This window comes from Eleutherodactylus coqui, chromosome 7 (genome assembly GCF_035609145.1).
Source record: "Eleutherodactylus coqui strain aEleCoq1 chromosome 7, aEleCoq1.hap1, whole genome shotgun sequence".
Classification (NCBI taxonomy): Eukaryota; Metazoa; Chordata; class Amphibia; order Anura; family Eleutherodactylidae; genus Eleutherodactylus; species Eleutherodactylus coqui.
The window spans coordinates 149,690,268-149,717,584 of NC_089843.1; the positions used below are offsets into that span (position 1 = coordinate 149,690,268).

Sequence of the window (27,317 nt, forward strand, 5' to 3'; positions counted from 1 at the left end):
TCTGTCAGGCTACGACGGTTTCCATTAGAGAAACAATGAAGGTGCTGGGCATTCTGACAGCTTGCATTCAGATAGTCCCATGGGCACAAGCCCATACCCGACAACTACAAGGATTTATACTTGCCAACTGGGACAAACGGCAGACATCCCTGGATAAGGTGGTGAGCCTGTCCGTCAGAGTCCCTACGCTGGTGGACCTCACAGAGGAACCTAAGCAAAGGTACCTCTTGGTCACAAGAATCTACTGTACCCATCACAACAGATGCCAGCAAAATGGGATGGGGAGCTCAAGTAGCCGACCTAAATCTACAGGGAATCTGGGACCCCCAAGTAGCTAAACGCTCATCCAATTTCAGAGAACTAAGGGCAATCTGGGAGGCCCTTTAGGCAGCAGAACCCCTTATAAAAAGGAAGGCATGTCAAAATTCTAACCGATAATATGACAGCTCTGTCATTTGTTCGTCACCAGGGGGGAACGCGACACCCACACCTGCAACAACTGGCAACAAAGGTACTCCGCTGGGCGGAATCCAACGTGCTGTCCCTCTCAGCGATCCACTTAAAAGGGTCCACAAACGTCGCTGCCGACTTCCTGAGCAGACAGAGCATTCATCCAGGAGAATGGGGATTGAACCAGCAAGTCTTCGACCAACTAATCTGCCAGTGGGGAGAGCCGCAGATAGACCTGTTCGCCACGAAGAAAAATTCAAACTGACGGGACTTTTACTCGCTGAACCCCAGAGACAATCCATGCGGGGTAGATGCCCTGTCCCAAAGCTGGGACATGGACCTAGCCTATGCCCCCCCCCCCCCCTTCCCACTGATCCCCCGCACCCTCAGAAAAATCCAAACCAGCCGGGCGTTAGTCATACTAGTCACCCCTATGTGGGACAAAAGGCCCTGGTATCCCCTGCTAAAAGCCTTGACGATCCAGGGTCCACTCCTACTACCTGCCATGGAAGATCTCCTCCTCCAGGGCCCGCTAACATACCCGGGGGTCGAGAAATTGAAGCTAGCAGCATGGATGCTGAAAGCATGATACTGTGTGGGAAGGGACTCTCCCATAATGTAATTACTACCCTGACAAAAAGCCATAAACCTATCACGACAGCTATCTACGATAGGATATGGAAGAAATTCACAGAGTTCTGTAAAATAGAGCCAGGGAAAATCCCAGGGATTGACATTCCAGTAATCCTGGAATTTTTGCAGGCAGGCCTAGAAAAAGGCCTTAGTCCTAGAACCCTTAAAGTTCATACAGCAGCACTAGGGTCCTACCTAGATTTCCCCTTGGCAGAACACCGCTGGGTGCGTAGGTTTCTCAAAGGGGCAGAACGGCTTCGACCCTTTGTTAGAGAAACTTTTCCTACCTGGGACCTAAATATAGTCTTAACTAGCTTTTGCCAACCCCCCTTCGAACTCCTCTCACAACTCTCCTTGAGACTACTCAAGCTAAAAGTTACCCTTTTAGTTGCTATAACTTCGGCTCGGAGAATAGGGGAATTGCAAGCATTATATTGTATTGAACCATACATGGTAATACAAGACGACAGGATTACCTTCAAACTAGACCCAGCCTTCCTTCCGAAGGTAGTGTCAAAATTTCATAGGGAGCAGACGATCACTCTGCTCTCCTTCTGTCAAAATCCTCATAGCCTAGACGTTAGGAGAGCTGTTCTAGCGTACCTAGAGGCCACCCGTTCTTTCTGTAAAAATAACCACCTTTATCCAATTTCAGGGGCCGGCAAAAGGAAAGACGGCATCTAAGAGCACCATGGCGAGGTGGATCAAGACCGCCATCCAAGAGGCATATGAAGCCAGGGGTCTCGATCCTCCGGGGAAAATTAGAGCCCACTCCACTCGCTCTCTCTCCTCCTCTTGGGCAGAAAAAGGCCAGGCGTCTGCCGAGCAGATTTGCAAAGCGGCGACCTGGTCTAGTATACATACATTTACCCGACATTACAGGGTTAACGTCCAGTCGGACAAAGACCTGAGCTACGGACGGAAAGTCCTTCAGGCAGTGGTCCCACCCTAGAGCCACGTATAATTTGGTATACTCCATATGTAATGGGGCCGTCGGGATGACGCTCTGGAAAGATACGGATTACTTACCGGTAGTCCCATTTCCAGGAGTCATCACGACGGCCCATAGTTCCCTCCCTCTAGTTTAATTTATGTTCTTCAAATGTAAATATGACCGAATAAAGGTAAAATTTGGTTTAGTAAACATTGTCCACCGTAATAATTTGTAAGTCACTGAAGCACGGGTGGAAAGGAAGGTGCTTTTAAACTCTTCCTGTCCCTACCTGGGTCAGAGGGCAACCTCCATATGTAATGGGGCCGTCGTGATGACTCCTGGAAATGGGACTACCGGTAAGTAATCCGTATCTTTCCATAGCAACGTCTTCACCTAGCTGCATAGCGGAAGAGGAGATTTAAAGGACAAATATACAGTGAAGGCTGATAAAACATATTACAAAACTAAAAATGTAAATAACTTTTACTTTGAGAGAGAGAGATCTATCTATATCTATCAATCTTTGCAGCAGGGAGTTTTGTACTGATAAATTTTGCCAGTTTTGCTTTCTTAGCATAGTTTGTATCAAAATAGAAGTGCATTTCGCTCAGTAAATCTTCCCCAGGGGATCCGGTTTTTGTCCAGAGCATTCTTTTACTGTGAGAGGATCTCCATGCAAATGATTTCAAATGCGAACGAGTGCGACCTTATACCAGATGACTTTTGATTAATATCGGTGATATCATTACCATTTTGTTACATTATAGGCGTATTAAAATCAGTTTTATATTTTTACCCTGTCAAGGACAAGGGCTTATCATTTGTCAGTTCTAGGAAAGTTTCACACGATGCTTAACACATTGTGATAACTGTCTGTGCCTTAGCTTTTTCCCTTTCAATTGCTTTACAAAAGCTTTGTTTTGTTAGAATAACAACAGTAACATTTTTATCAGCCTAAAGGCCCATTTACACAAAGCGATAATCGCTAAAACAACAGTGAGTGACAGCTTTGAGCCATCATTTTGCATAAACTTTTAAGTAGCTACTCAGCTACTTAATAGCTATTTAGTGCGCAAATGAAGCCTTTAGCTGAATGCAGTTAATAACCCGAGGGCTCTTATCTGCTTTCAGTTCTTTTGTTCTTCAGCAGGAAACCATGCTATCAGCACTCCCCGTGGAGAACTGCTGATAAGGCTGAAGGATGATTTTTTTTTTTTAGGTTTGACTGAATTTATCGATCAGCTAGCAGCACACGGTGGGCGCACATTTAGACGCAATGATTGTCGCGCGAACAATCGCTTTTGAGCGATCATCGCTCCATGTAAATGGGCCTTAACACACTATGTGCATACAGTTCACCCTATTGCACTCTCCCAATGTTGATCCACAGAAAGGCTTTAAAAAAAATTAGGTGGAAACCAAATTTCCTCATTTTAGAGAGGGGGGGGGGGGGGGGATTCCTTTCCGACTCAAAATATGATAATCGGAATCATTCCCGAATCGCCAACCCTTCTTAAGTAATCAGTGATATAGCATGTAATATTACACTCAAGAAAGGTGTCCAGGCCCCTCTTGAACTTTTGTCGTGAGTTCGCCATCACCACATCCTCAGGCAGAGCGTTCCACCGTCTCACTGCTCTTACAGTAAAGAATCCCCTTCTACGTTGGTGTAGAAAGCTTCATTCTTCTGCACGTAGAGGGCGCCCTCTTGTTACTGTCACAGTAAATAGCTTCTGATGGCTTAAGATATAACTTGTCGCAGTCCAACTTTGCTACATCTGTAGGGGACATGTGTAATGTTGAATTTCATTACTGTAGAGGGGTTTGACTCATGTTCAAGTAATTGTGATAATTCAGCAAGATGCTAATTCAGAAGGGCAACAGTCATTATGTTCCAATAAAAAACATTTGCACATGTTGACAAAGTGACTGTAGCTCAATAGTTTCTGAGAAGCTGATTCTAAACGAACAACCAATGTCACTGGATTTCCTGTTACTGCTTTTGCAAAAATGGCTCCTGCAACAACCTGTATAAGATGTAATATTTCTGTAAGTCCTTGTTCACATTGCTGTTAACCATTCCATTGTTGCGCTTCTTTTTAGCAGCAGAACAATCAAAGTGATGATGGTGAGAGACCCGTTATATGCCAGATTGCAAGGGCCCAACGGATTGGACCTCGTTGACTGTCATGTCAAGCATGGGATTTCCGTCTTGGTGTCCAGAATTTTAAAAAAAACAAAAAACAAAAAAAAACAGCATTCTATTTTTTTTTCTCCGTAATATAGTGGAATTTATAACGCAAGCCTCGAATGGAGCCTCCAATGCTAATGTGAAGGGGGATTGGGGGTGGATGAAGATAAATGAGCATCATTACCAGATTTGGCTACTATAATTAATTCCTTTCATTGCAAACCCAATTTAAAGACACTACAGTACTCTCTATCTCGATTGTATTCACTAGAGGTGTAACTTTTTGTATTTATAGCTGCTGTTTAATCTGCATCTGCAGCTTTAGGCCTCTTTCATACGGGCTACAAAACGCATGTATGTGAAGCCAATTTTTTCCAAAGGGTTCTTTCAGGCTACAAAGCATCTCATGTGAAAGGACTCATTGGAAACCATGGGCTTCACATACATGCGTGTTGTAGCGACGTCGCATTGCTACAAAATCGTACGATCTTGTAGCCTGTGTGAAACCGTCCTCAGGGTGTACTCACACAGCTGAGACTTCTGCAAGAAGTCCGTCCGTGTCCAAGATGGACGAAGCTCACATGGAAGGGGTTCTTTCACAGGAGCGATTTTGTTTGAAAAATCACCGCATGTCCCATTTTTGTACAAGTCTCACACAAGAATAGGACATATAGTGTGGTCCGTCTCGCACATCGCAAAGCGCATGAACTGTGTGACTCGAATTGCACCTTAGAAGCTCGGGCACAACTCTCCCCAGTGTGTGGATACAGCCTTTAGTGCTGCATTATCCTGTAACGTTGGGAGCAAAAACTAGATAAAATTGTAATTTTTGGTGTGAGACAAATTCAGTCATTTTGCATTATTGTTGTCCTTTCAGAAAATCTGCAAGCGGATTGCTCTGAACAACTGGACCCACTTAAATGTATGATTCAAGACTTGCATACCGTTTTCTATTACGATGAATACCTGCTCCATAAAGAGCAGCAGTTTCTCCAAAGGCTGGAGAGCCTGAAGGAAGAGCTGCAGCCATTGGAGGAGGTCAGTAAGTGCTTTCGCTGGTCATAGAAAAGATGTTTAAATGGAATGCGCTGTCAGAAAATGACCTGTTTAATTTAAGCCTGTATGTTAAACATTTTGTTTAATTTTTGGTGGTTTTGTTTCATTTCTCATATTTTTTATTCTATGTTAAAAAAAGAAACTGAAATCTTGCAGTTTTCACACTGGACACTCTGAACCTCACAATAGGCTCATCTCCTTTGTCATCACAGGTAGAAGTACAATGAAAGATAGAGCCTGTGTTGAAATAGGTTTTATCATTGACAATAGGTGATGATCACAGCTCATTCTGCCCCCCACCCCCACCCCAATGACCTCTGTACATGTCACAAGGCATGTCCCATAAAAATCTGAAGCCCCTTCATGTTCACTACTCATTAATTTAAATACACAACCCTGATTGCTGAATTTTTTGGGGGGAAATGAACAAAAGAAGCTGCAGCTTGTGATGAATATGCATTCATTAAGGGTGGCTTCACATGAGCGTGTTTTTGTGCGTACATAGGAGCGCACCCCTGTACGTGCACAAACACGGGTGTATGAAGGTCCGTACATTGCCTTCAATGGAGCCGCGGCTGCTGCCGGCGTCTCCATTGAAGACAATGGTCTGCCTGCACCCCTGAATTGTTTTTCAGGGAAGAGCTTTACATATAAGCCCTTCCCTAAAAACAAGAATTTTAGTGTAAACAAAAAAAAATACTTACCTGTTTGCCGTTGCCGTGTCCCCGGCAGGGATGAAGAACACATCTGCTGCATGCGGTAGATGTTTCCTTCGTCCCTGCGAGGAAAAATAATTCCCTGCTGCACCTGCCACATCTGTGACAGATGCGGCAAAGAATTCTTCAGCCCTGCGAGAATAAAGAATTCCCTACCACAGCTGTCCAGATGACAGCTGCTGTAGGGGATCCAGCTGCTGGCATCCTGTAAACAAGGAAAAGTAGTGTTTGAAAAGAAAAAAAAATCATACTCGCCTTCCTTCAGCTGCTGGGGCTCAGCCACGTCCTCTCAGCATTGTCCATGGTTCTGTAATGCAGTTCTTTCAGCAGGCGGGGATTTAAAATCCCCCCCCCCCCCCCTGCTGAAAGAGCTGCTCCTGATTGGCTGAGGCGCTCAGCCAGTCACAGGCAGCTCTCGCCATTTATTCAGCGAGAGCTGCCTGTGATTGGCTGAGGTGCTCAGCCAATCAGTAGCAGCTGTCTGTGATTGGCTGAGCACCTCAGCCAATCACAGGCAGCTCTCGCTGAATGACTGATAAGCGAGAGTTGGCCTATGGAAAGCTTTTCATAGCGTGATCCGCGGGCAAGCAGATCATCGACCGTGGACAGGCAGCCTAAGACAGGTGCCAGAAAGGTTGGCATGGCACAGCAGGATGTCATGGTAGCACTTCAAATCCATTATTTCTTATATTTTTAGGAAGTCACTAACCGTATCCCCTCCAAAACATCCCCAGACCATAATTGGAACCTTCTCCATGCTTGTGTAGTGAATGCAAGCTCGAAGCATACTGCGACCTGTCTCATGGCAAATTTTTGCCCTTCTTTTCCAAACGCTTCAAACTTCGATTTGCCTGTGAAAAGAACCTTCTTCCACTGACTATTCGTCCAGTTTGTGCTTTTTTTGTCTTCAATAGTCGTCCTTTTTATAAATAGGTCAAAGCAAGAGTTTTCGGGCTGCAACATATCCCTTCAAGCCACTGGCTACAAGGTCACAGTTGACATGCTTCTATTCTTCATTTCCATCAGTTCTGCCCAGATCAGACAAACTATTTTGAATCTGTCCCATTTGGAACACCCTGTGATAAATTTGTTCTCCTGTTTTGTGGTCACTCGAGGTTGTCCAGGTCGTCGTCGATCACGTAGACTCTTATTTCTGATGTATCACTTGAGACTACACTGCAGGCCACCAATAAAAACTTTCAGGTGATGCCTTTTTATTTGATAATAGAGATGAGCGAGGGTACACGTTAAGGGGAAATTACTCAAGCGAGTATTGCCTTTTCCGAGTACCTGCCCGCTCGTCTCAAAAGATTCGGGTGCCAGCGGGGGTGAGTGGTGAGTTGCGGGAGGGAGCAGGAGGGAGAGAGAGAGATCTCCCCCTCCGACACCCGAATCTTTTGAGACAAGCGGGCAGGTACTCGCAAAAGGCAATACTCGCTCGAGTAATTGCCCTTAGCGAGTACGCTCGCTCCTCTCTAATTGATAACTCTTTCCTAGGAGTCATTTATGAGCCTCCTTTGCACATTTTCACAAGTTGACACAATCACAATGCAAGCCATCCGAGTCCTTTTTATTGTGTATAGAGGAGATTGAGAAACTAGTGTGTCTCCTAATGTCCTATTCAGGTCCATAATAGTCATCTAGTTACAGCAACTACAATGATTTATCCACATGTACCGTAAAAAACCCATAAACACAAAAGGTACGCTGCAACAAATTTTTCTTAATAAATTTGGCGCACTTAGGATTAAGAGCATTGTATACAGCTGTGTAACCTCCCCCCATTGGGTTTCTGGTGAATTTGTCTTGTGTATAGTAAAAAAATAGACTAGGGCTTATTTACTAATACTGTCTAAAAGTTAGACAGTGCAAACTTGACTACAGTCTTAAAATGAACCAGATTCATCAGTGGCTTCGCTGAATGATAAATCTGTTGAATCTTTAAGAAAATCAAGTCAAAGTTTAGACCAGGTATTAGGGCTCATTCACACGGGTGTATTGTCAGCGCATATTTCCTGTGTGTAGCACATGGTGAATGGAGGCAATGAAAGTCTATTGACTTTCGTTCTTCCATTCACACCTGAGTTGGAACTGCAAACGGACACTGCATATAAAACACAGGAGAAATAACTCGCAGCATGCTCTATTACTCAACATTTCATACGCAGTCCTTGATGGGCTGCGTATTAAACCGCTGCCCCTTCGGAATGCCTGCGAATGGACAGCGTTTAATATGCAACCCCGTTCTGCACGGAGGGGGAAAAAAGCTACACTGCGCATGTCCGTAACATCAGAATCCCAGGCATGTGTAGTGCCAATCACAGGTCGTACGCGATCTCTGCCGGCAGAGCGAATGGGCTGCAATGCTACAACACTGCCAGATATTCGCTGCGTTGTACACATAGGTCTGTGTGAATGAGCCCTTAGTTGGTTTGGTTTACGCCAAATATATTATGCCCAAATTTTAGCAAATTTAGGCCATTGACCTTCTTGAGAAGTTGGAGCATCTAAAAACACAAAGCATGGCGTAATTTGCATCACATAACTCCTATTTTGGATAGTAAATAATCCCCATAAGTAGGACTTCTGAATCCGGCATTAATTTTTCCGCAAAATTAGTTTTTTTTGCTTTTTCTGTTTAAAATAGTAAAAAATAAAACTAGTCTACTCTTATCAAGACCGCAGACCCTTACACTTGTATATGAACGTGCGCAGTGTGTCATCGGTTACTGAAGGTTAATCCTTGTTTTTATTAATCTTCTTTTAGATGAAGAGGCATATCGTATCTCTAGCCGAGGCCAGAACGTCGCGTCTCAAGTGGGTCGGATTAGCATTGCTTTCTACACAGGGTGGGGCGTTGGCCTGGTTGACCTGGTGGGTCTACTCTTGGGATATCATGGAACCCGTTACTTACTTCATTACATACGGAAGCGCCATTGCTTTCTACGCCTACTTCCTTTTAACTAAAATAGTAAGTCCTTTTTACTTCAGGATATAGCATATACTTATAGAGTCGTCCATAATAAACCGTTACGCCGTTGGACGTCACATATTATTAAACTACTTCCTGAAAAAAAACATCTCTCCTAAGCAAACACTATAGATTTCCGTTTTATAACTAAACAAATAGCACTGTAGTCTACATTATTTAGTACATCGAGGTCATGCTCACACAAGCATAATTAACAGCGTATTACGCAGTGAACGGAGTCAGGGAATATGCATTGATTTACTTACGCTTGCATGTATACATTGCATATAATACACGTTAAAAAAACAACTCAGCACATTCTATTTTTATTACACGCTATGGAGCCTTATTGTTCTCTATGGGCGCATAATAAACTTGGTACATTCTTAAATCAATTATGTGCGGCATTTATATTTGCGTCACCAGGCGACAAGAGGAGGTTGAAAGGAACAGCAGCAAGGAGGGAAGACTGCGCCTGACGGCGTGTGTGAGATACGCTGTCATGCCGAGTCCGAAATTGCTGCACATGCGCCCATAGGCCAGCTCACACAGCGGTAAAATGCTGAGCAAGACTAACTTCACACGGGCAGGTGCCATATTAGGCTGTGAATCACGGCCTGATATTGTGCTCGCCAACATGCGAATTCCCCCGCATCACTTCGGGAAAGTAGCTGACAGCCCCACCGGAGAATCGTGGAGTGCCCGCCATTGTTTTTAATGGAAAACCTCACACTCGGGTTCACCTATCTTTGGGCGATGCAAGGGCATGCTCAAAGACAGGAAATGCCGTGATTTGTTCCCCGCATCGCTCATGCGTGTGACCCCATTTAAAAAAGAGAGGTTTATATTCGTGCGAAATTTGTGTATCTCGCAACGCACAATTCTCGCACAAGAATATCGCCCATGTCAAGCTGGCCTTACACATGCAGCATTTTACCGAAAGCACATGCGTCTTACTACCTGGCTTGAAAAGGGCAAACATGGCGTACCCATCACAATAGTTGACCGGATACAGGTGAATACACGCTGATCTCTTATTGGACTCTTCGATTTTTTGAATTTCCTTCCACACAAAGACAGTTTGAGAACTGCACTCATAGGTCCATAATATTCTCTGATGAGAACGGTTGTCTCTATCGCAGGACTATGTGTATCCAGAAGTCAGTGACCGCCAGTTCCTACACGCCTTTCATAGAAAAGCCAAAGGGAAGAAATTTGATATTGAGAAGTACAACAAGTTGAGAAATGATCTCGCAGAGGTTTGTAGTATACTTATCCTATCTGTTACAATGTTCTCTAGGAGCTCTGCTGCTGCATCAATAATATTTCTTTGTGGCTTATTTTCTGGTTAGTTTAATATCCTGCCAGAAAGAAAAGTTTAAAAAAAATAGATTTTTTTTTTTTTGTACGGCATTAGCCAGCAGAATAAAATGTTACTGCTCTTCGTAAGAGAGATACAATGTAGATCTGATTGATGGCGGTTACAGAGGCGATAAACCTCTCACACCCTTGTTTGTGGGAGAAATAAGGATTCACTCTCCGCATTTTGTAATGTCAATAAATCACACGGTGTCTCTGCTGTTCTGTGTGTTTGTGCATAATATTATGGTGTTTCTTCACATTATGTTAAACAACCCTAAGAAGTCTTGAGATCTTGCTGGAACATTTCTTTTTGTTGGCCATTAGAAGGTGTCATCTCTACAAGAATATTTTTCTTACTAAAGGCAATATCATTTTGTATCCTGCCAGAAGCATGACAGAGGGGTCATCCATAGAATCCATACCTCCTTTCCTCCTTTCGGCTACATTGGGTGTTCTTCTCGTAATAGGCGCTTTTATAATAGCTGTAGCTAATAAAGGGAGTTCTCAAGGTCCCTTTAATTAACCCCTTCCCGCCCCATGACGTAAGGGTACGTCATGGGAGCGGGGTACTTCCCGCAAAATGACGTACCCTTATGTCATAGGGATAGCACGAGATCATAGCATAGCATAGCGGCGTCCCACTGTGACAGCGGGGGGCATCGGAGATGTGCCCCCCCCTTCCCCCGCTGTTAACCCCTTCCCTGCTGCGATCTAAGTAGATCGCGGCAGAGAAAGGGTTCAAAGAGGGAGCGCGCTCCCTCTGTGACTCTAGCCGGTTCTCGCGATAACATCGCGAGAGCCCGGCTGGTTGCTATGGCAACAGGACGCCAGATACCGGCGTCCTGTATTGCCATAGCCTGTGATTGCTATAGTAAGCGATAAAGCGTGGCAGGAGAGAAGTCCTGCCATGCCTTATCGTAGTGATCTGCAGTGCTGCAGTAAAAGTCCCTCAGAGGGACACAGACTGTGTAAAAGAAGAGAAAAATAAAGTACAAAAAATAAAAATGTAAAAAAAAATGCTTTTTCTCATATTAGCATAAATTTTTTTTTAAAAAATGCAAAATCCCACATATTTGGTATCAACGCTTCTGTAATGACGCGTACAATACATTGATTGCGCTAATTATCCTGCACGGCAAAAAGCGTTTAAAAAATGCAAAAAAAAAAACGGAGGCAAAATGCTAATTTTTAGCAGTCTGCCTCCCAAAAAACGCAATAAAAGTATTTAAAAAAAAGTGTGTACCCCAAAATGGTACCAATAAAAACTACAGCTCCTCTCGCAAAAAACAAGCCCTCACAGAGCTCCGTCTATGGAAAAATAAAAAAGTTACAGGACTTTGAATGCAGTGAGTTTAGAAAAAAATAATAAAAAAAAAAAAAGGGGTTTTATTGTGGAAAAGTGGAAAAACCTAAAAAAAATATATAAGAATTTTGGCACCGTTGTAACCGTACCGTCCCGCAGAAAAAAATGTAGTCTGTCATTTATGCTGCATAATTAACGCTTTAAAAAAAAAAAATCTATGGCAGAATTGATGTGCTTTCTCTCCCTGCGATCCTAAAAAAAAAAAAAAGTTTTACAGTGTAATCTATGTAACCAAAAATGGTACCAATAAAATCTACAGTTCGCCACGCAAAAAACAAGCCCTTATACGGCCGCGCCGACGGAAAAATAAAAAAGTTGTGCGTTTTGAAAAATGGAGATGAAAAAATACCAAAAATTGTTTGATCCTCAACGCCAAACTAGGCCATGTCCTTAAGGGGTTAACTTAGCATGTCCTAATGGTGTATAATTTTATAATCCATTAATCAGGCACTAAAAGGAAGTTAAGTGTGGAACCAGCCTCACCATTGCTAAATACATAGTGCTCAGAGTGTCAGAAACAGCTGAACTTACTTATTCTGCTATTTTTAATGGTCCAATTCACAGTGAATGAGAGCAACAAAAAACCGCCAAATGAATGCACCTGTGTCCGACACAGCCATTTCTACGGTTAGAGAGCATGCGGGCCTATCCTGCTCTATGGCCAGGACATGAGATTTGAGATTTCTTGTTTTCTGTAATGCTGGGGTAGATGTGTAGGGTTTGGATGCAGCACACTGAGGAAAAGGTTAGATGTGGAGGTTGGAGAAATGGTTCAGCAGGAGTTGGAGGTTAATGTAGTTTGGAAGAGTAGGAAGGTTTCCAGAAACGAAATGCCACTCCCATTTTTGTATTTCTGATCGAAATTGGCAAGTTGGCTAATGATGCATAGTTGTCAGTCTTGGGTCGTATTCATACGGCAGACAGAAAGTTGACCCTGAGATTCTCAGGTGCAGTTCGCATCAGACCGCATACAGACACCTCGTCCATGTGCTGTCTGATGTGCCGGACACCGCATATTGCATGTACTGTTCTCGTCCGAGTTTGAAAAATTGTTGCATATCCTATTCTTGTCCAATTCTCGATCAGTCAATCAAAAAAATTGCTCATGTAAATGAACCAGTTCAAATGAAGAGGGTTTGTCCAGTGCAGGTTTTGTCCATCTCAAGAGTTGGAATAAAATCGCCCGGGTAAATATACCCTCAGAAATGGCAACCCTAGTAGATGCTGCTCTCTCTACGAGCTGGGTGAACAACCCCTCCTGGTGGTGGTGTGGGAAACGATAATGGCAGGGAGGGCAAAGACAGTTAGTGGTTATAGGGAATTCTATAGGAAGTGTGATAAGATAATTTATCACCAAGACCACCTCAACCAAATGTCTTTCTGGTCACTCTAGTGCCAAAGTTTTGCTTGAGAAACAGATGAACAAATTGCTGGAGTGTGTTGGTGATAAATAGCTGTCTTGTGATCAAATGCTTAGAGGCAACAAAATCCACCTGTTTCTTTTAAGGTACTGGTGTCACGAATTCTGGTACTCCGGATATCTCCCCTGGATGTCTTGGCTCGCTAGCATTTCAGTAAATGGGTGGTATTGCTGTATATGTAGAGGAAATACATACTTCTGCAAGGATAAATTACAATCATTTAACAAGACCTTTTTTCTTTTTCTTTTTCTAGACAGAGGAAAGCTTAAGGCGACTGAGAAACCCTCTACAACTGAAATTACCCATTGAGCAACTACATGCGCAAGAATAGATTTACATTTTTTATGCACTATAGATCATTTTTCATGCTTGAAATTTTGTAAAACTGGATTCTTTTAATCACTTATTTCAGAGAGTACAATAAAACATACATGACAGAACTTGGACTTCTCTTTTGTATCATTTCACTAGTCGCCCGCATTTGTTTAAATTTTCAGTGCAGATCTATAACGGAAGACTGCCATAAGAATGTGCTTCCTCAGAAAACAGTTCTGGAATACAATATATATTTGTAAAACTGATCTACAAATTGAAATTTATGTCTTTAATTCCTTTGAAAAGTACATTATATCGATTTATCTCCAATTTGTTTGGTGTCCTGAATGATACAAAATGGTTCTACAAGACGTTATAGGGGTGGTCTGGTTTAGAAAACTAGTTTTTCAATTTAAAAAAAAATAAATATATATATATTTTTTTTATCTGTCTGGTATTGCACTAGCGGTTGCTACTCGAAATTGCCCAGTTGTTCCTGCAAGCACAGGTGCAGCACAGTAATTGGTGGTATTACATGAGCGTTAAAGGTGCTCATGTGATGGCATCCTTTAGTGGACACTAAATTATTATAGGAGAATCCATCATTTAGGTTCCCTATCTATTAGCATAAGCTAAATATGGCTAAAGAGTGTTTCTTATGCTGGAGGAGCCAGAATGTCTGCACATTTCACAGGCAGTCCATTGATTCCAATGAGTACTTTGTAATACTTTAAAAGCGTACCAAATCTTTCAGTTGATTTCAGAATAAGCTGGTGTGTGTGTACTTGAGGTATGACAAGATTTCTGGCTATATAATGTCTCGTACCTGCCATTTTTACAGTTTTCCCTCTACAAACTTCATATCTAATTGTCTGTTTTCCCTAAGCTGGTGGGTGAAGCCTAGCTGATGTGCTGACTGTTGGCAAAATTTTTTGCTAATTGGTAGGTTACAGGTATCCAAATTAATAGTTTAAATGCTTGAGCATCAAGGAAGCTTACAAATCACACACATTGGATGTAGATATAGCGCAAGTAAACATGACACAACTATTTAGTTATGCCTGAGTTGAATTTCCTTTAATTACATGAGTTGTGTATTTGTGGACATGTGAACCAATTATATAACCCCCCCTAAATTTGGCATGCACTGAATGCACCCACAAATAAGTATACAAATGACCACTACACAATGAAGTATACTGAAGAGTAGACTAAGCCAAGATGCACTTAACTAGTAACACCAATCAAGCATCCATGGTCCTTATATTGCCTGCGTGTCTACTATTTGAATATTTAAAAGCCACACTGCATGTAAAAAAAAATAAAAAAATTTGCGTCAACAATTCTCGATAATACGAGTTAGGCCGCCTGCAGACGAGCGGGTCGGATCCGTCGGCGAGAATTCTCGCCGCGGGACCCGACCCGAGAGCCTGCAGTGACGAGAGCGTACGCACCCGCGCCTGGCGGCCCCGGCTCTTTAATGTGCCGGCTGCCGTGCAGCCGGCGCATGCGCAGACCGTAGCCGGCGGCCGGGTGAGTGCGAGCCCCGCACTAAAATAGGACCTGCCGCGGCTTGTTAGCCGCGCGAGATTTCGCGCGGCCAAACCGCGGCCGTCTGCATAGGAGTGCGTATTGTAATGCACTCCTATGCAGACTTTCAGCGGCGGAAATCCCGCGGGAAATACCGCCGCGGGATTTCCGCCTGTGTGCAGGCGGCCTTATTAGTTAAGATTTTGGCCACAATAGACGTGCTCACAAGCCCTGTCAAGGCTGCTCATTCACTTGTGAGTCCTTACATTAACATCAGTTAAGAGATGCAGAAAAATGAAAATGGGACATGGACAAACAAAAAACAAAAAAATGACCATATGCTTACTATTGTGTAACATGGGGGGTGCAGATAATGCGCCAAATACCTCAGCATGCAGACAGCCCAACCACTATCAGGAGGAGCACACATGCAAGTTGCTGATAACAACCACTCCCACATCCTCCCTGTATGGAGGGGGCGGCTGCCCAGCACCATACTTGCACATAAGTAAAAAAAAAAAGTAAACCGGCCTGACACCCCGTTTACATTTTTTACTGTTAAAGCCTTGTACAACAAAGACACTGCTTCTGGCAAAATTTTCTCTGTGCCATAAATGTGTTAAATCAAATGTAATTGCAAGAGCGTACCTGGAATCTGTGCCAACACTAAGTCTTACCTTCAAGCCATTCTACACATTGTAGTGAGTGCCATCATCACTGGCCTCCTGAGTTTAGTCCCAGGAAGGGCTTTTTTTTTTTTCCCCCCCTGTAACTACCAATATTGGCCATCAATGCATAACCTGTTCTGCTTGTCCATCTTTATGATACCGGGAACAATTTACAAAAAAAAAAAATCTGCATTAGTAATTGGTTCATCTTTAACATACTCAAATGCAATGATGTTGACATAGGACATCTTGATCTGTAGACTCTAGTGATTTAAAATACTAAGTGTTTTCGGGCTGCTCAGTGGTTACTGTGCATGCCCCCCTCACCCCCTTCCCCCCCCATTCCCATTTGGACTCAACGTAGTTTTTTTTTTATGGCCCCAGCTTGTAGTAAGACATGAAATGTTACTTCAATGGCTGTCTCTTCTGTGGGGCTCATAGGGTAATAATGCATGCGAGGAAGCACAGCCCCTTCTTTCAGCTTGACCAAGATGTGAGACAGGAAGCTTCCCAATTTCTGTCTTGCTAGTCGCCCGTAGCCTATGTGGACCCCTGGGTAAGCTTGACTATATCTGCAGGGGGTGTGGACTTGATAGCTTTTTCCAAGAAGATAAAAACTTTAACAAGCAAATTAACTGTGCATCCAACTCAGAGCCGAGGGTAACTATACCATTGGGTGAGAAGTATGCATTGGCTTGCCAGGCTTGTAGCACATCTGCCCAGATTTACAAGTGCAGGGTTGCTGACTACAAATTGTGCTAGAATATTATGCGTTGGGGAAGGCAATCTTCAACCCCAGTCGATAGCTGCATTAGGAATGGGTGTTTAAACAAGTTTTCCATCACGTCCATCCTGACAGCGCACATGGAGGTTGCCCCGCCTGTGTTCCTTGGGACAGGAAGAGGAGTTCTTTAAAAGGCCACCTCCCACCGCTTGACTCCAGTGTCTTCCTGTCCCAAACGGACACAGGAGGGAGTTCTCCGTGCTGTGGATGGAGGCTGCGGGCTGCATAGCGCTACTCACCAGGGCACGGGGGATCCGGCCGGGGAAGGCAGTTCGACGGCTGCATCCAGACGTTCTGCACCATCGGAGAGCAAGGAGCAGCAGGTGCGGCTGCTCTGCGCTCCTGTTCTCCGGCGTCTAGCGGCGGTTGGCTTCCGGGTATGGAGCGGCGCGGCGTCGTGCGCGATGACGCCAGACGTCGGCATGATGACGTCAGATGCAGTGCTGGCACTTAAAGGCGCCAAATTTAAAATTTCAAATTGCAAAATTCTCCTACATGGCTCCCAGGCTCCTTTTTCTGCAGACAGGTGCCATGGACAGCGCTGAGGGAGAAAAAGGGATTGTGCCAACCGTAACTAGTCGGCTTGGACAAAAAATGGAAATAATTTTGTGAGTAGTTTTTTCACACCTGGTATTAGTAATGGCTTCTCCTTATAGGAGGAAGCATTAAAAACTAAACAGGAAAAAAGAGGATAAAAAGGTGCGCGTTATGCACCAAAAAAGTGGACGATAACGCTAAGAGAACAATTTGTTTGGACTGCACTGCAAAAGTAGTGAAAGACGAGCAACAAAACCTGCTACAAGGTATTCGGTAGATGGTTCGTGAGGAAGTGCAGGCTCTAAAAGAACAAACCTTTGACTCCCAGCCAGGGCCGTCCAGGAAAAGAGCCCGCACTAGGGATTACGATGTCTCTTCACCTGAACACTCTGAGATGGAATATTCAGACGATTCATCTGAAATGTCAACCCCTACGCCAGAAGGAGACAAAAAATATTACTTCTCAAATCTGGACCTGGAGGAACTCATTTCCGCGGTACACAATACCATGGAAGTAATGGATACACCGCATGTTAGATCAGTACAGGACGAAATGTTCGGGGGCCTCAGAACCCATCACAAAAAGAGTTTTCCGGTCAATAAAAATCTGCGGAATATGATTCTGGATGAGTGGCATAAACCCAGACGGGGTTCCATCATCCAGAAGGACTTTAGAGAGAGACTTTCTTTTACCACAGAAGATGCCTCTCTATGGCATACGATCCCAAAGGTGGACGTACCAGTAGCAAAATTAACAAAGAAAACAGCGCTCCCATTTGAGGATAGTTCCCAACTTAAAGACCCAATGGAGCGAAAAATGGAGCGTTTTTTAAAAGGAGCGTGGCAGTCAGCTACTACAATCATAGAAACCAACATAGCGGCCACGTCAGTGGCTAGATCTCAATACTTATGGCTCGACCAACTAGATTCCCACCTCCACTTGAAGAAGAAAGACCCCTAGAGAAGAAATCTTTAAATGCCTGCCCCTGATTAAAAAAGCGACGGCTTTTTTAGCGGATGCATTGGGTGAATCTGTTAGGTTTGCTGCAAGAAGTTCAGGACTCGGGAACTCTGCTATACAGGCTTTATGGCTCAGATCATGGGCAGGAGACCAAATGTCCAAATCCAGATTATGTACAATTCCTCTCATGGGCGAGTACCTCTTCGGTCCAACCCTGGACAAGATTCTGGAGAAAGCGGCGGACAAAAAACTAGGTTTTCCGACCGATTTATCTTCCCAAGAAAACAGTACCCTTCAGAAGAGATTATAACCCAAGGGGAAAAAACAAGGGGAAGTCGGGTAGGTGGTCATACCCGAATGGGGGGTAGGGGGAGAACTTCGGGGTTTCCCTCCAGGCCCTATCCAAGATAAAGAAGTTACTGTGGGGGGTAGACTTCTTCAGTATTTGGAAAATTGGCTGCAGATTTCAAAAAGTCCCTGGGTACCTGGTCTCTTCAGGTTATAAAGTAGAACTAAACTGAAAGCCCCCCGAAATTTTCTGCGTAACACCTCTGCAGTCTCCCGGCCTCCAAGAGCGATTGGAGGAGGGTGTCTTTAATTTAATTAAAATAGGAGCAGTTATTCCTGTCCCTGTGGTAGAATAGGGCTGAGGTTATTATTCCCGTTTATTTTTAGTTCCCAAACCAAACGGCTCCTTTAGAGTTATTTTGAACCTCAAAGGTTTAAACGCGTACGTGAATAACGATACGCTCGACGGTCCCCTTAATAGGTCCTGGTAATGTTATGTGCACACTAGATTTAAAAGATGCATATTTTCATATCCCCATTCATGCAACATCTCAAAAACTTCTAAGGTTTGCGGTTTCTATAAATAGCAATATTTACCATTTTCAGTTTGTTTGTTTACCATTCGGTATCTCCTCAGCTCCAAGAATATTTACAAAGGTCATGATAGAGCCAATTAGTCTCCTTCAAGAACAGAATATTAAAATGATCCCTTATTTAGACGATCTTCTGTTAACTGAAGCAAGCGAGCGACAAAAATATCATGAGGTCCCATCTAGAACAGACGCTAGATCTACTCAAAAATTTGGGCTGGATTATTAATTACGAGAAATCCAGTCTTGTACCAGAGTCCAAAAAGATATTTCTGGGGATCCTCCTGGATTCAAGGAAAAATCGATCTTTTTTTACCCGAAGCTAAAATTTCCCACATCTTGGAAGAAATACGGAAATTTAAAAAGAAAAAAGATGTGTCAGTAAGGGAAACAATGCACATCCCAGGTCTAATGACAGCCTGTCTTCCAGCAGTACCATGGTCTCCATTTCACTCACTATCTCCGTGCGTCACAGTAAATACGGACGCCAGCAGTACAGGATGGGGAGCCCAAGTGGCAGGTGAAGCCTTGCAGGGTCCCTGGTCTAGGTTCACTAGCGCCTACTCCTCAAACTTCAGGGAACTATGGGCAGTTTGGGAGGCCCTGATTGGATCTGAAGACATATTACGGGACAAACATGCAAAGGTATTGTCAGATAATATTACTACGGTTTCCTTTCTCCATCACCAGGGAGGCACCCGACATCCTCGCTTACAGCATATGCTGAACAAAATCCTAACGTGGGCAGAGGTCAACACTGCATTCCTCTCGGCAGTTCATCTAAAAGGGACTCAAAATCAGGTGGCGGACGTTTTGAGCAGGGAAAGATTGGATCCTGGAAACTGGGCCCTCAACCCAGAAGTATTCCAATATCTTACGGACCAGTGGGGTCTACCACAAGTGGACTTATTTGCAACAAGGAAAAATGCAAAATGCTGGGACTTCTTCTCCCTAGACCCTGCGGACCAGCCATTAGCATTAGACGCACTGTCCCAGGAATGGAAAATGTCCCTGGCCTATGCGTTCCCTCCCTTATCGTTGATAGCCAGATGTCTACAAAAAATCCTGCGCAGTCGGATTACCGCAATATTCATCGCCCCGGCATGGCCAAAAAGACCGTGGTATCCAATGTTAAACTGGTTGGCAATACAATCCCCGATAGCGCTACCCCTCAGAGAGGATCTCCTATTTCAGGGCCCAGTATTGTTACAGAAAAACTACTGGCTAAAATTGACGGCCTGGCTGCTGAAAGGCAGAGGTTAAAGAAACAGTGGCTTTCCGACAAGGTGATTGATACTTTGTTCAAAAGTCGGAAGTTAGTTACCTCAAAAATCTACTATAGAATATGGGAAATATTTTGTACCTGGTGTAAGCCAGAGAGTCCGGATGTAGATTGTCCAGATTTTATTAAAATCTTAGATTTTTTACAGGCAGGACTAGATAAAGGCCGCAGCCCCAGAACATTACGGGTACAGACGGCAGCTCTTAGTGACTTGTTTGATATTAGACTCATGGAAAATAGATGGATAAAAAAGTTCTTGAAAGGAGCAGATAGATCAAAACCCTTTGTGATGGGACTGTCACCCTCATGGGATCTTAATGTAGTTCTGGAAGGCCTTCGTGATCCCCCATTTGAACCCATTAAACAAATTTCGGTTAGAAATTTATACATGAAAGTTGCCTTTTTGATCACTATCACATCAGCTAGGAGAATCGGCGAGTTACAAGCCTTATCAAGTAGAGAACCCTACTTAAGGGTCCTAGAGGATCGTGTAATATTCAAAAACACCCCAGACTTCTTACCAAAAGTCGTGTCTCCCTTTCATATAAATCAAGAGATAATATTGCCTTCCTTTTGCCAAAATTTTAGTAACACTAAAGAAGAGCGACTACATAGTCTAGATGTCCATAGAGTGGTAAAAACTTACTTAAAAGTTACTCAAACCTTTCGGAAATCATAAAGATTTTTTCTACAATTTCAAGGTACCAATAAGGGCAGATCAGCTTCAAAAGATACCATAGCTAGAAGGATCAAATTAGCGATTCAGGAGACCTACAAAACCAGAGGTTTGGTGGCTCCGGAGGGGACGAGGGCCCATTCCACCAGGGCTCTCGCCACCTCCTGGGCTGAACACAGGGGGGCCTCGATAGATCAGATTTGCAAAGCAGCAACCTGGTCTAGTATAAATACATTTGCAAGACATTATAGATTAGATCTCCATTCAAATAAACTGGCCTTTGGGCGAAAAGTGCTCCAGGCAGTGCCCCCCCCCCCCCCCCAAAAAAAAGATCTGATAATTTGGTATACCTCCATGTGTGCTGTCAGGATGGACGTGATTGAAAGACAAGAATTATTTCTTACTGATAATTCCTTTTCCATGAGTCCATCATGACAGCACATACTTTCCCACCCTTGTACGATTTATAATGCGTGTACATATGATTGATGTCTTTCAGTGCTAATAAAAAAACTGTTGGGCCACATATCCGTTGTGATAATTTGGAAGTCACTGTAGTCAAGCGGTGGGAGGTGGGCTTTTAAAGAACTCCTCTTCCTCTCCCTGTGTGCTGTCATGATGGATTCATGGAAAAGGAATTATCGGTAAGAAATAATTCTTGTCTTTTTAACATCTCTTGTTTTACTTCCATTAATTCCAAACAATCATGTGCTTAAAATCTGCCGTTGTTGCCACTTTCCAAATTCAGTGGAAAGAATGAAGCTGTATTTAGAACTATTTTGATTGTCCTGTGAGGGTGCTAGCAGGACTGTCTCATACTTAGTGAATTTGGTAGCTGAAGGATTTTTTTAATTTGTGCTCAATACAGATTTTCCATGCCTTCAGGAGAATGACAACCCCTCTGGAACCATGCACAAAAACTTGTTGCAGATCGGGAAAGAATCTACAATTAGTAACCATTCTGTACAAATGGTGGTTAACTGCTGGTTCATTAATGGCCTAATACACCTAATACCATTTGGGGTATATTCAATTTCTGCTTTTATCACTGGAAGTATGTCTGCCCTAGTAGGTTGACTGGGCAGGTCTCTGACTCCATACATCTACCCATATAGGAAATGCGATACCATTTAAGTAAATTTTGTTAATAATTTGATCTTATTCGCAATGCACTCATCAGGTTTGTCAATTACATAATTATCTCACTTAGCATCATATCTCAATAATCAAATAAGTAGAACTCAATATTTTTAGGAGAGGCAAACCCATTACATACTACTTTTTCTTACTTCATCTAGCGTCACCCCTTTTGGTTTGGCTACCTGTTTGAGCGTCTTGTTCACACTTGAAGTCAAACAGTCTAGCAATACACATCTCATATATAACACATGCAGGAGCCCTTCACACGCACACACAAAAATTCACATTATTTCTGGTCCGAATTGACAGGTATTACATTCTAATTCTCTTGTGCAGTAAAAAAAATCACACATTTTCAATTCACATTGCACAGGCCACCTTTAAATCACACTTTTGTAACTTTCTCCACACACACACTTGCTGAGACACTTTAACTCTTTTTTTTTCATCATGATGAAACTTTCCACCTACTATATTTCACTTTATATGCTTTCAAACTGAAAATTCTCACTACACAAGCAGTTATTCATTTTTACACAGACTGAAAGGGGTAGTTTTGCAAGTAGAAACTGAGTCTGTCCTCAGAAGCCAACACGTGGCCGATTCCGACTTGCACAACTGTCCAAGCAACTGTCTGGATTCATACCAGCACTTTTTAACCTTGCTTGACATCCTTTAACATTCTGTCTGGAAGTTCTTTGAACAACATCCTTGCCCCCCCCCATCCCCCCACCACCATCTCCCAGTGAGCTTCCCATACTCACAATCGTGGAGCGTTAGTACTGTAAGCGAGAAAGCAGCTCTTCTTATGCCGGCACTGAATCAGATCTCCTTTCATACAAGTTGTGCAGCTGCAGGACGTGAAATCATGATAGGCTGGTCCCTGGGGGGGTTAACAAAATCTACAACTTTAATTTAAGATTACGAAAATGACGATGATTCCTGTATGAGCGTAAGTAACAACAAGAGTAACTGGCAATACCAATGTGAGTTCCACTCTATAGTTACATAATGCTGTGTGCACAAAGTTCTGGGTCCATTACTTGAAGGGATAAATTACAACAATATGGATGACATTTGCAAGAGTTAGACAGGTAACAGTGGAGCGCAGATAAAAGAAATCACATCCGCGATCGCCGGCAAGCATTTAAAAATCAATTCTGCAGTAACTCGCAGGTCTTCCGCTGCGGAAATCCGCGTGTGCTGTGGACATGAGGCCTTATCCAGGTTCTAATTACACAGGCAGTGGCATGTGGGCCTTGTAAAAGCAGCACCAGCAATTGATTGTGGCACTGTTGACTCCTTGGAGTAGCGTTGAGTTCAGGGCAGCTCCTTCCAGATACCGTTCTCAGCTATCAATCAGACAAGTGTCCCACAATCTCCTTAGGTACTGGCAGCACCTTCCTGACAAGGGGGTCAGGCTCACACCCATTCATTATCCCCTATGCACAGAAGTCTGTGTTAACCCCTTGTGGGTAGCCCCATACAGATGTACTAAATGTACTGGATAACCAGACTTGTGCCTCTTAATACATTTTACACACTTCACAGCAACATCACCAGCGTCTAAGTAAAAATACCCCAATGTTTTTAAAACATAGATATATATAATGTGGGTGAATGTTGAAATTTTATTTTGCCCGTGGTTCAGACAGCATAAATCTCCTGACACTTTTTCCGTAAGGGCTCAGTCACACGGGCGTTTTTCCGCATGTCAAAAAATTAGCACTAGATAGAACCAATGCTTTTCAATAGCAGCGGTCACATGTGCGAATTTTACTTGCGGAAAAACGCCTGCGGGAAAATAAGACCCCAGTTCGCAGAAAGCATGTAACTGTGTTTAGCGACAAACCGGTGTTCTGTGTATGTAAAACCCCTGGATGCTGTCGCATCCAGGGGTTTCGCCTTGCGCTCAATGGGGCCGGCGGCAGCAGCGCTGACCCCATCGAGAACATGTAGTGACGATCACGATCTTTTGCCACAGCTGTTACAGCTGTGGCAGAGGAGAGTGATGTTCTCCCATTGAATTCAATGGAGCCGGAAATACAGCCGGCTCCATTGAAAGCAATGGGCTGCCGGCAGGTGCTGCAGTGATTTTTGGGAAAGGGCTTCAAATATAAGCCCTTCCCTGAAAATCAATCCAAAAATGTATGAGAAATAATAAAAAAAAAAAAGTATGCTCACCTCTCTGCAGCTGCCTGGGCTCGGCCGCGTGTAGCCGACTCTTCTCCTGCACTGCTCTGAGTAGTATTCAGCAGGCGGGGATTTAAAATCCCTGCCTGCTGAATGGGCTGCCTCTGATTGGCTGAGCACTTTGACCAATCAGAGGCAGCTTTCAGCTATTGAATGACAGCTGAGAAGGGCTTATACTTGAAGCCCTTCCCCGAAAATCACTGCAGCGCTGGCCGGCAGCCCATTGCTTTCAATGGAGCCAGCTGTATTGCTGGCTCCATTGAATTCAATGGGATAAAATTGTTCTCCTCTGCCACAGCTGTGGCACAGGATTTCTTCATCTCCGTGGTGAGTCACATTTTTACTAGACATTGTGACAATGCTGTCACAGTGTCCAGTGACAATGGGACTCCCCGCTGATATGAAGAAATCCTCTGCCACAGCTGTAGCAGAGGATCGCAATGTTCTCTGTATGTCAATCTGGCTACAGCAGCTGCCGCCAGCCCCATTGACCACAGGTGAAACCCCTGGATGTGACAGCATCCAGGGGTTTCACATCTAAGGAATCCCCTGCTGCAGCTGTCACAGCCGCAGCAGAGAATAGCGGGCAGCGCTCTTTCTGAGCGGATAAACGCTGCTAGCAGCGTTTTTTACACTGCGACGCCCGCTTCGGTCACGCGAATTTTTGAACGCATAACTGATGCGTTCAAAAATTTGTGCGTCAAAACGCCCGTGTGACTGAGGCTTCTAAGGAAGAGGTAGTGTTACAACTTTGAAAACTCACTGCTGTATTATAAATTCATTCCTGTATAACACCGTAACATTACGACCAGCAGGTGGAGACATGTTCCTTTGACTCTCCATATTCAGGAAAATAGTAGAAGCGACATACTGTAGTCCTCAGAATAGACTGATAAAATACTTATGGGGTGAATATAGAAAAGCACAAATACCATAAAGTATATTTCAGCCTAATGCCAAAGAGAAGACCCTCATAACTTTCTCATAACCTTATTGTATTGTCATTACTGAATGAGCCAAACTATGTTTTCTAATTATATGTGCCCTTAGTAACAAAGTAACAGGAAGACGTCTAGCGCAGAAAATAATTTTTTTTAAAAAGTCTTTGAAAAAAAAATAATAGTACAGCAAAAAAAAAAAAAAAAAACTATACAAGTTTGGTATCGTAGTAATTATGCTGATGCATTGAATAAAGTTATCCTGTCATTTTTGTTGCAGTTTGTGCGCCGTAGAAACAAAACGCACTGAAAGATGGCGGAATGTGTTTTTTTTTTTCAGTACGCTACATGCTACATTAAATAGTACCATGGAAAAATACAACTCGTCCTGGAGATGAAATGCACATCCCCTATGTAAAGCATAAACCTACAGTTCTAGATCTGCTCTAAATGAGTATTTGAGCTGTAGGTTTCCTACTAGGGCACATGCGCTGCATACTGGCGCTCACAGGAATTATATAGCTGCATCTGCCTTTTTTCTTGCTAAGTGTCAAAGTTTTGGGGTTTTTTTTGTGCACCGAGCATGTGCGGCATCGGGAACATGGGCAGAGGGCACTACACACACCCTTTTTTTTTTGTGGGTCTTCTGCGTCCACGTCCGGATCTTCTTTCTTCTGTACTGCAGAACTGTGTGGGCAGTACTTTTTTTTTTTTTTACTCCTGCTTTTGTGCATTATCCACAGCTTGTCTGCGATTGAATTGCGGATGGGCCACAGATCGGACAGCTTCCTTGACTTTAATGGAAGCCGTCTGTGCAGGATCCAGAGAAAAATGGAGCATGCTTTAATTAAGCTGCGGATGCCCATGCTTCTCTATCGGAGGCTTGAATTGCAGAACATCCGCTTGAACTCTGCAATTCAAATCTGCCTATGGACATTGGGCCTTAGGGATGGCTCAACTATGCAAAAAAATGATTATAGGTAGCTAGGCGTTTAGGCAATCTGTTAGTTTGACAGAGACCTCTCTCACATCTCCACCCTGTCACAGCTGTGATTGATGCATAGTCAGCATAGCAGTTTACTACGAGATAATGATACGGCTGCTTATATAGCACCTCTACTAACTGACACCCTGTGCATCCGATTACTGGTTGCCAACAGTTACGTCATTTCTCCAAACACTGTGAATATACTAGTGGCTAAACAGTTGCCCTCACAGCCCGCCCAGCAATATATATTTAGTTCATTTATGGAATCAGTAAGGATTTAGTTCAGCCACCTATTCCTCAATTTTAAAGTGTCTCTTTATATTTTGAGCGTTTATGTCAATACAGTATGCAATTTTATATTCTCTTTTGGGAGGGTATAACCATCAGGCTATTTTTTTGCCTTTGGCAATTTTTTGGAAAGTATACAATTCACATTCAGCAGATTATTAGAATTCACTCCTAAGAAATGCACCTTGTTATCTGATATCAATTGACATCCATTTCAACATTAGGCTATTCGGGTCTCCTCCAGCCATACAGTCCATAGCAATGTAGTAGTATTCACCTGGTGTCTTCATAGATGCCCACAAACATATTAGGAAGCGGCTCCCAGCAGCCATTTTCAGGACTTCTAGCTCTGTAAAGATTTTGTACTCCATATTACTCTTGGTTATGATTTTAACTGCCAGCTAGAGATGAGCGAGCACCAAAATGCTCAGGTGCTCGTTACTCGGGACGAAATTTTCGCGATGCTCGAGGGTTCGTTTTCGAGTAACGAACCCCATTGAAGTCAATGGGCGACCCGAGCATTTTTGTATTTCGCCGATGCTCGCTAAGGTTTCCATGTGTGAAAATCTGGGCAATTCAAGAAAGTGATGGGAACGACACAGCAATGGATAGGGCAGGCGAGGGGCTACATGTTGGGCTGCATCTCAAGTTCACAGGTCCCACTATTAAGCCACAATAGCGGCAAGAGTGGGCCCCCCCCTCCCAACAACTTTTACTTCTGAAAAGCCCTCATTAGCAATGCATACCTTTGCTAAGCACCACACTACCTACAACAAAGCACAATCACTGCCTGCATGACACTCCGCTGCCACTTCTCCTGGGTTACATGCTGCCCAACCGCCCCCCCCCCCCACAGCGCACACCAAACTGTCCCTGCGCAGCCTTCAGCTGCCCTCATGCCACACCACCCTCATGTCTATTTATAAGTGCGTCTGCCATGAGGAGGAACCGCAGGCACACACTGCAGAGGGTTGGCACGGCTAGGCAGCGACCCTCTTTAAAAGGGGCGGGGTGATAGCCCACAATGCTGTACAGAAGCAAT

The 27,317-nt window shown here is 43.7% G+C and overlaps 1 protein-coding gene across 2 annotated transcripts in view; it reads left to right on the plus strand.

The window, feature by feature from the left end:
* MCUB (mitochondrial calcium uniporter dominant negative subunit beta) overlaps positions 1-13,537 on the plus strand; it is a 78,156-nt gene extending 64,619 nt beyond the window's left edge. Inside the window, exons 5-8 of one of the 2 annotated variants that reach the window (XM_066573825.1) lie at positions 5,086-5,246; positions 8,748-8,951; positions 10,094-10,210; positions 13,351-13,537. In XM_066573825.1, the coding sequence (XP_066429922.1) occupies positions 5,086-5,246; positions 8,748-8,951; positions 10,094-10,210; positions 13,351-13,428 (560 nt within the window). In that variant the 3' untranslated portion in view covers positions 13,429-13,537. The remainder of the gene's footprint in view (positions 1-5,085; positions 5,247-8,747; positions 8,952-10,093; positions 10,211-13,350) is intronic. The other variant, XM_066573826.1, reaches the window with a different exon arrangement.
* Positions 13,538-27,317: the final 13,780 nt, after the last annotated feature.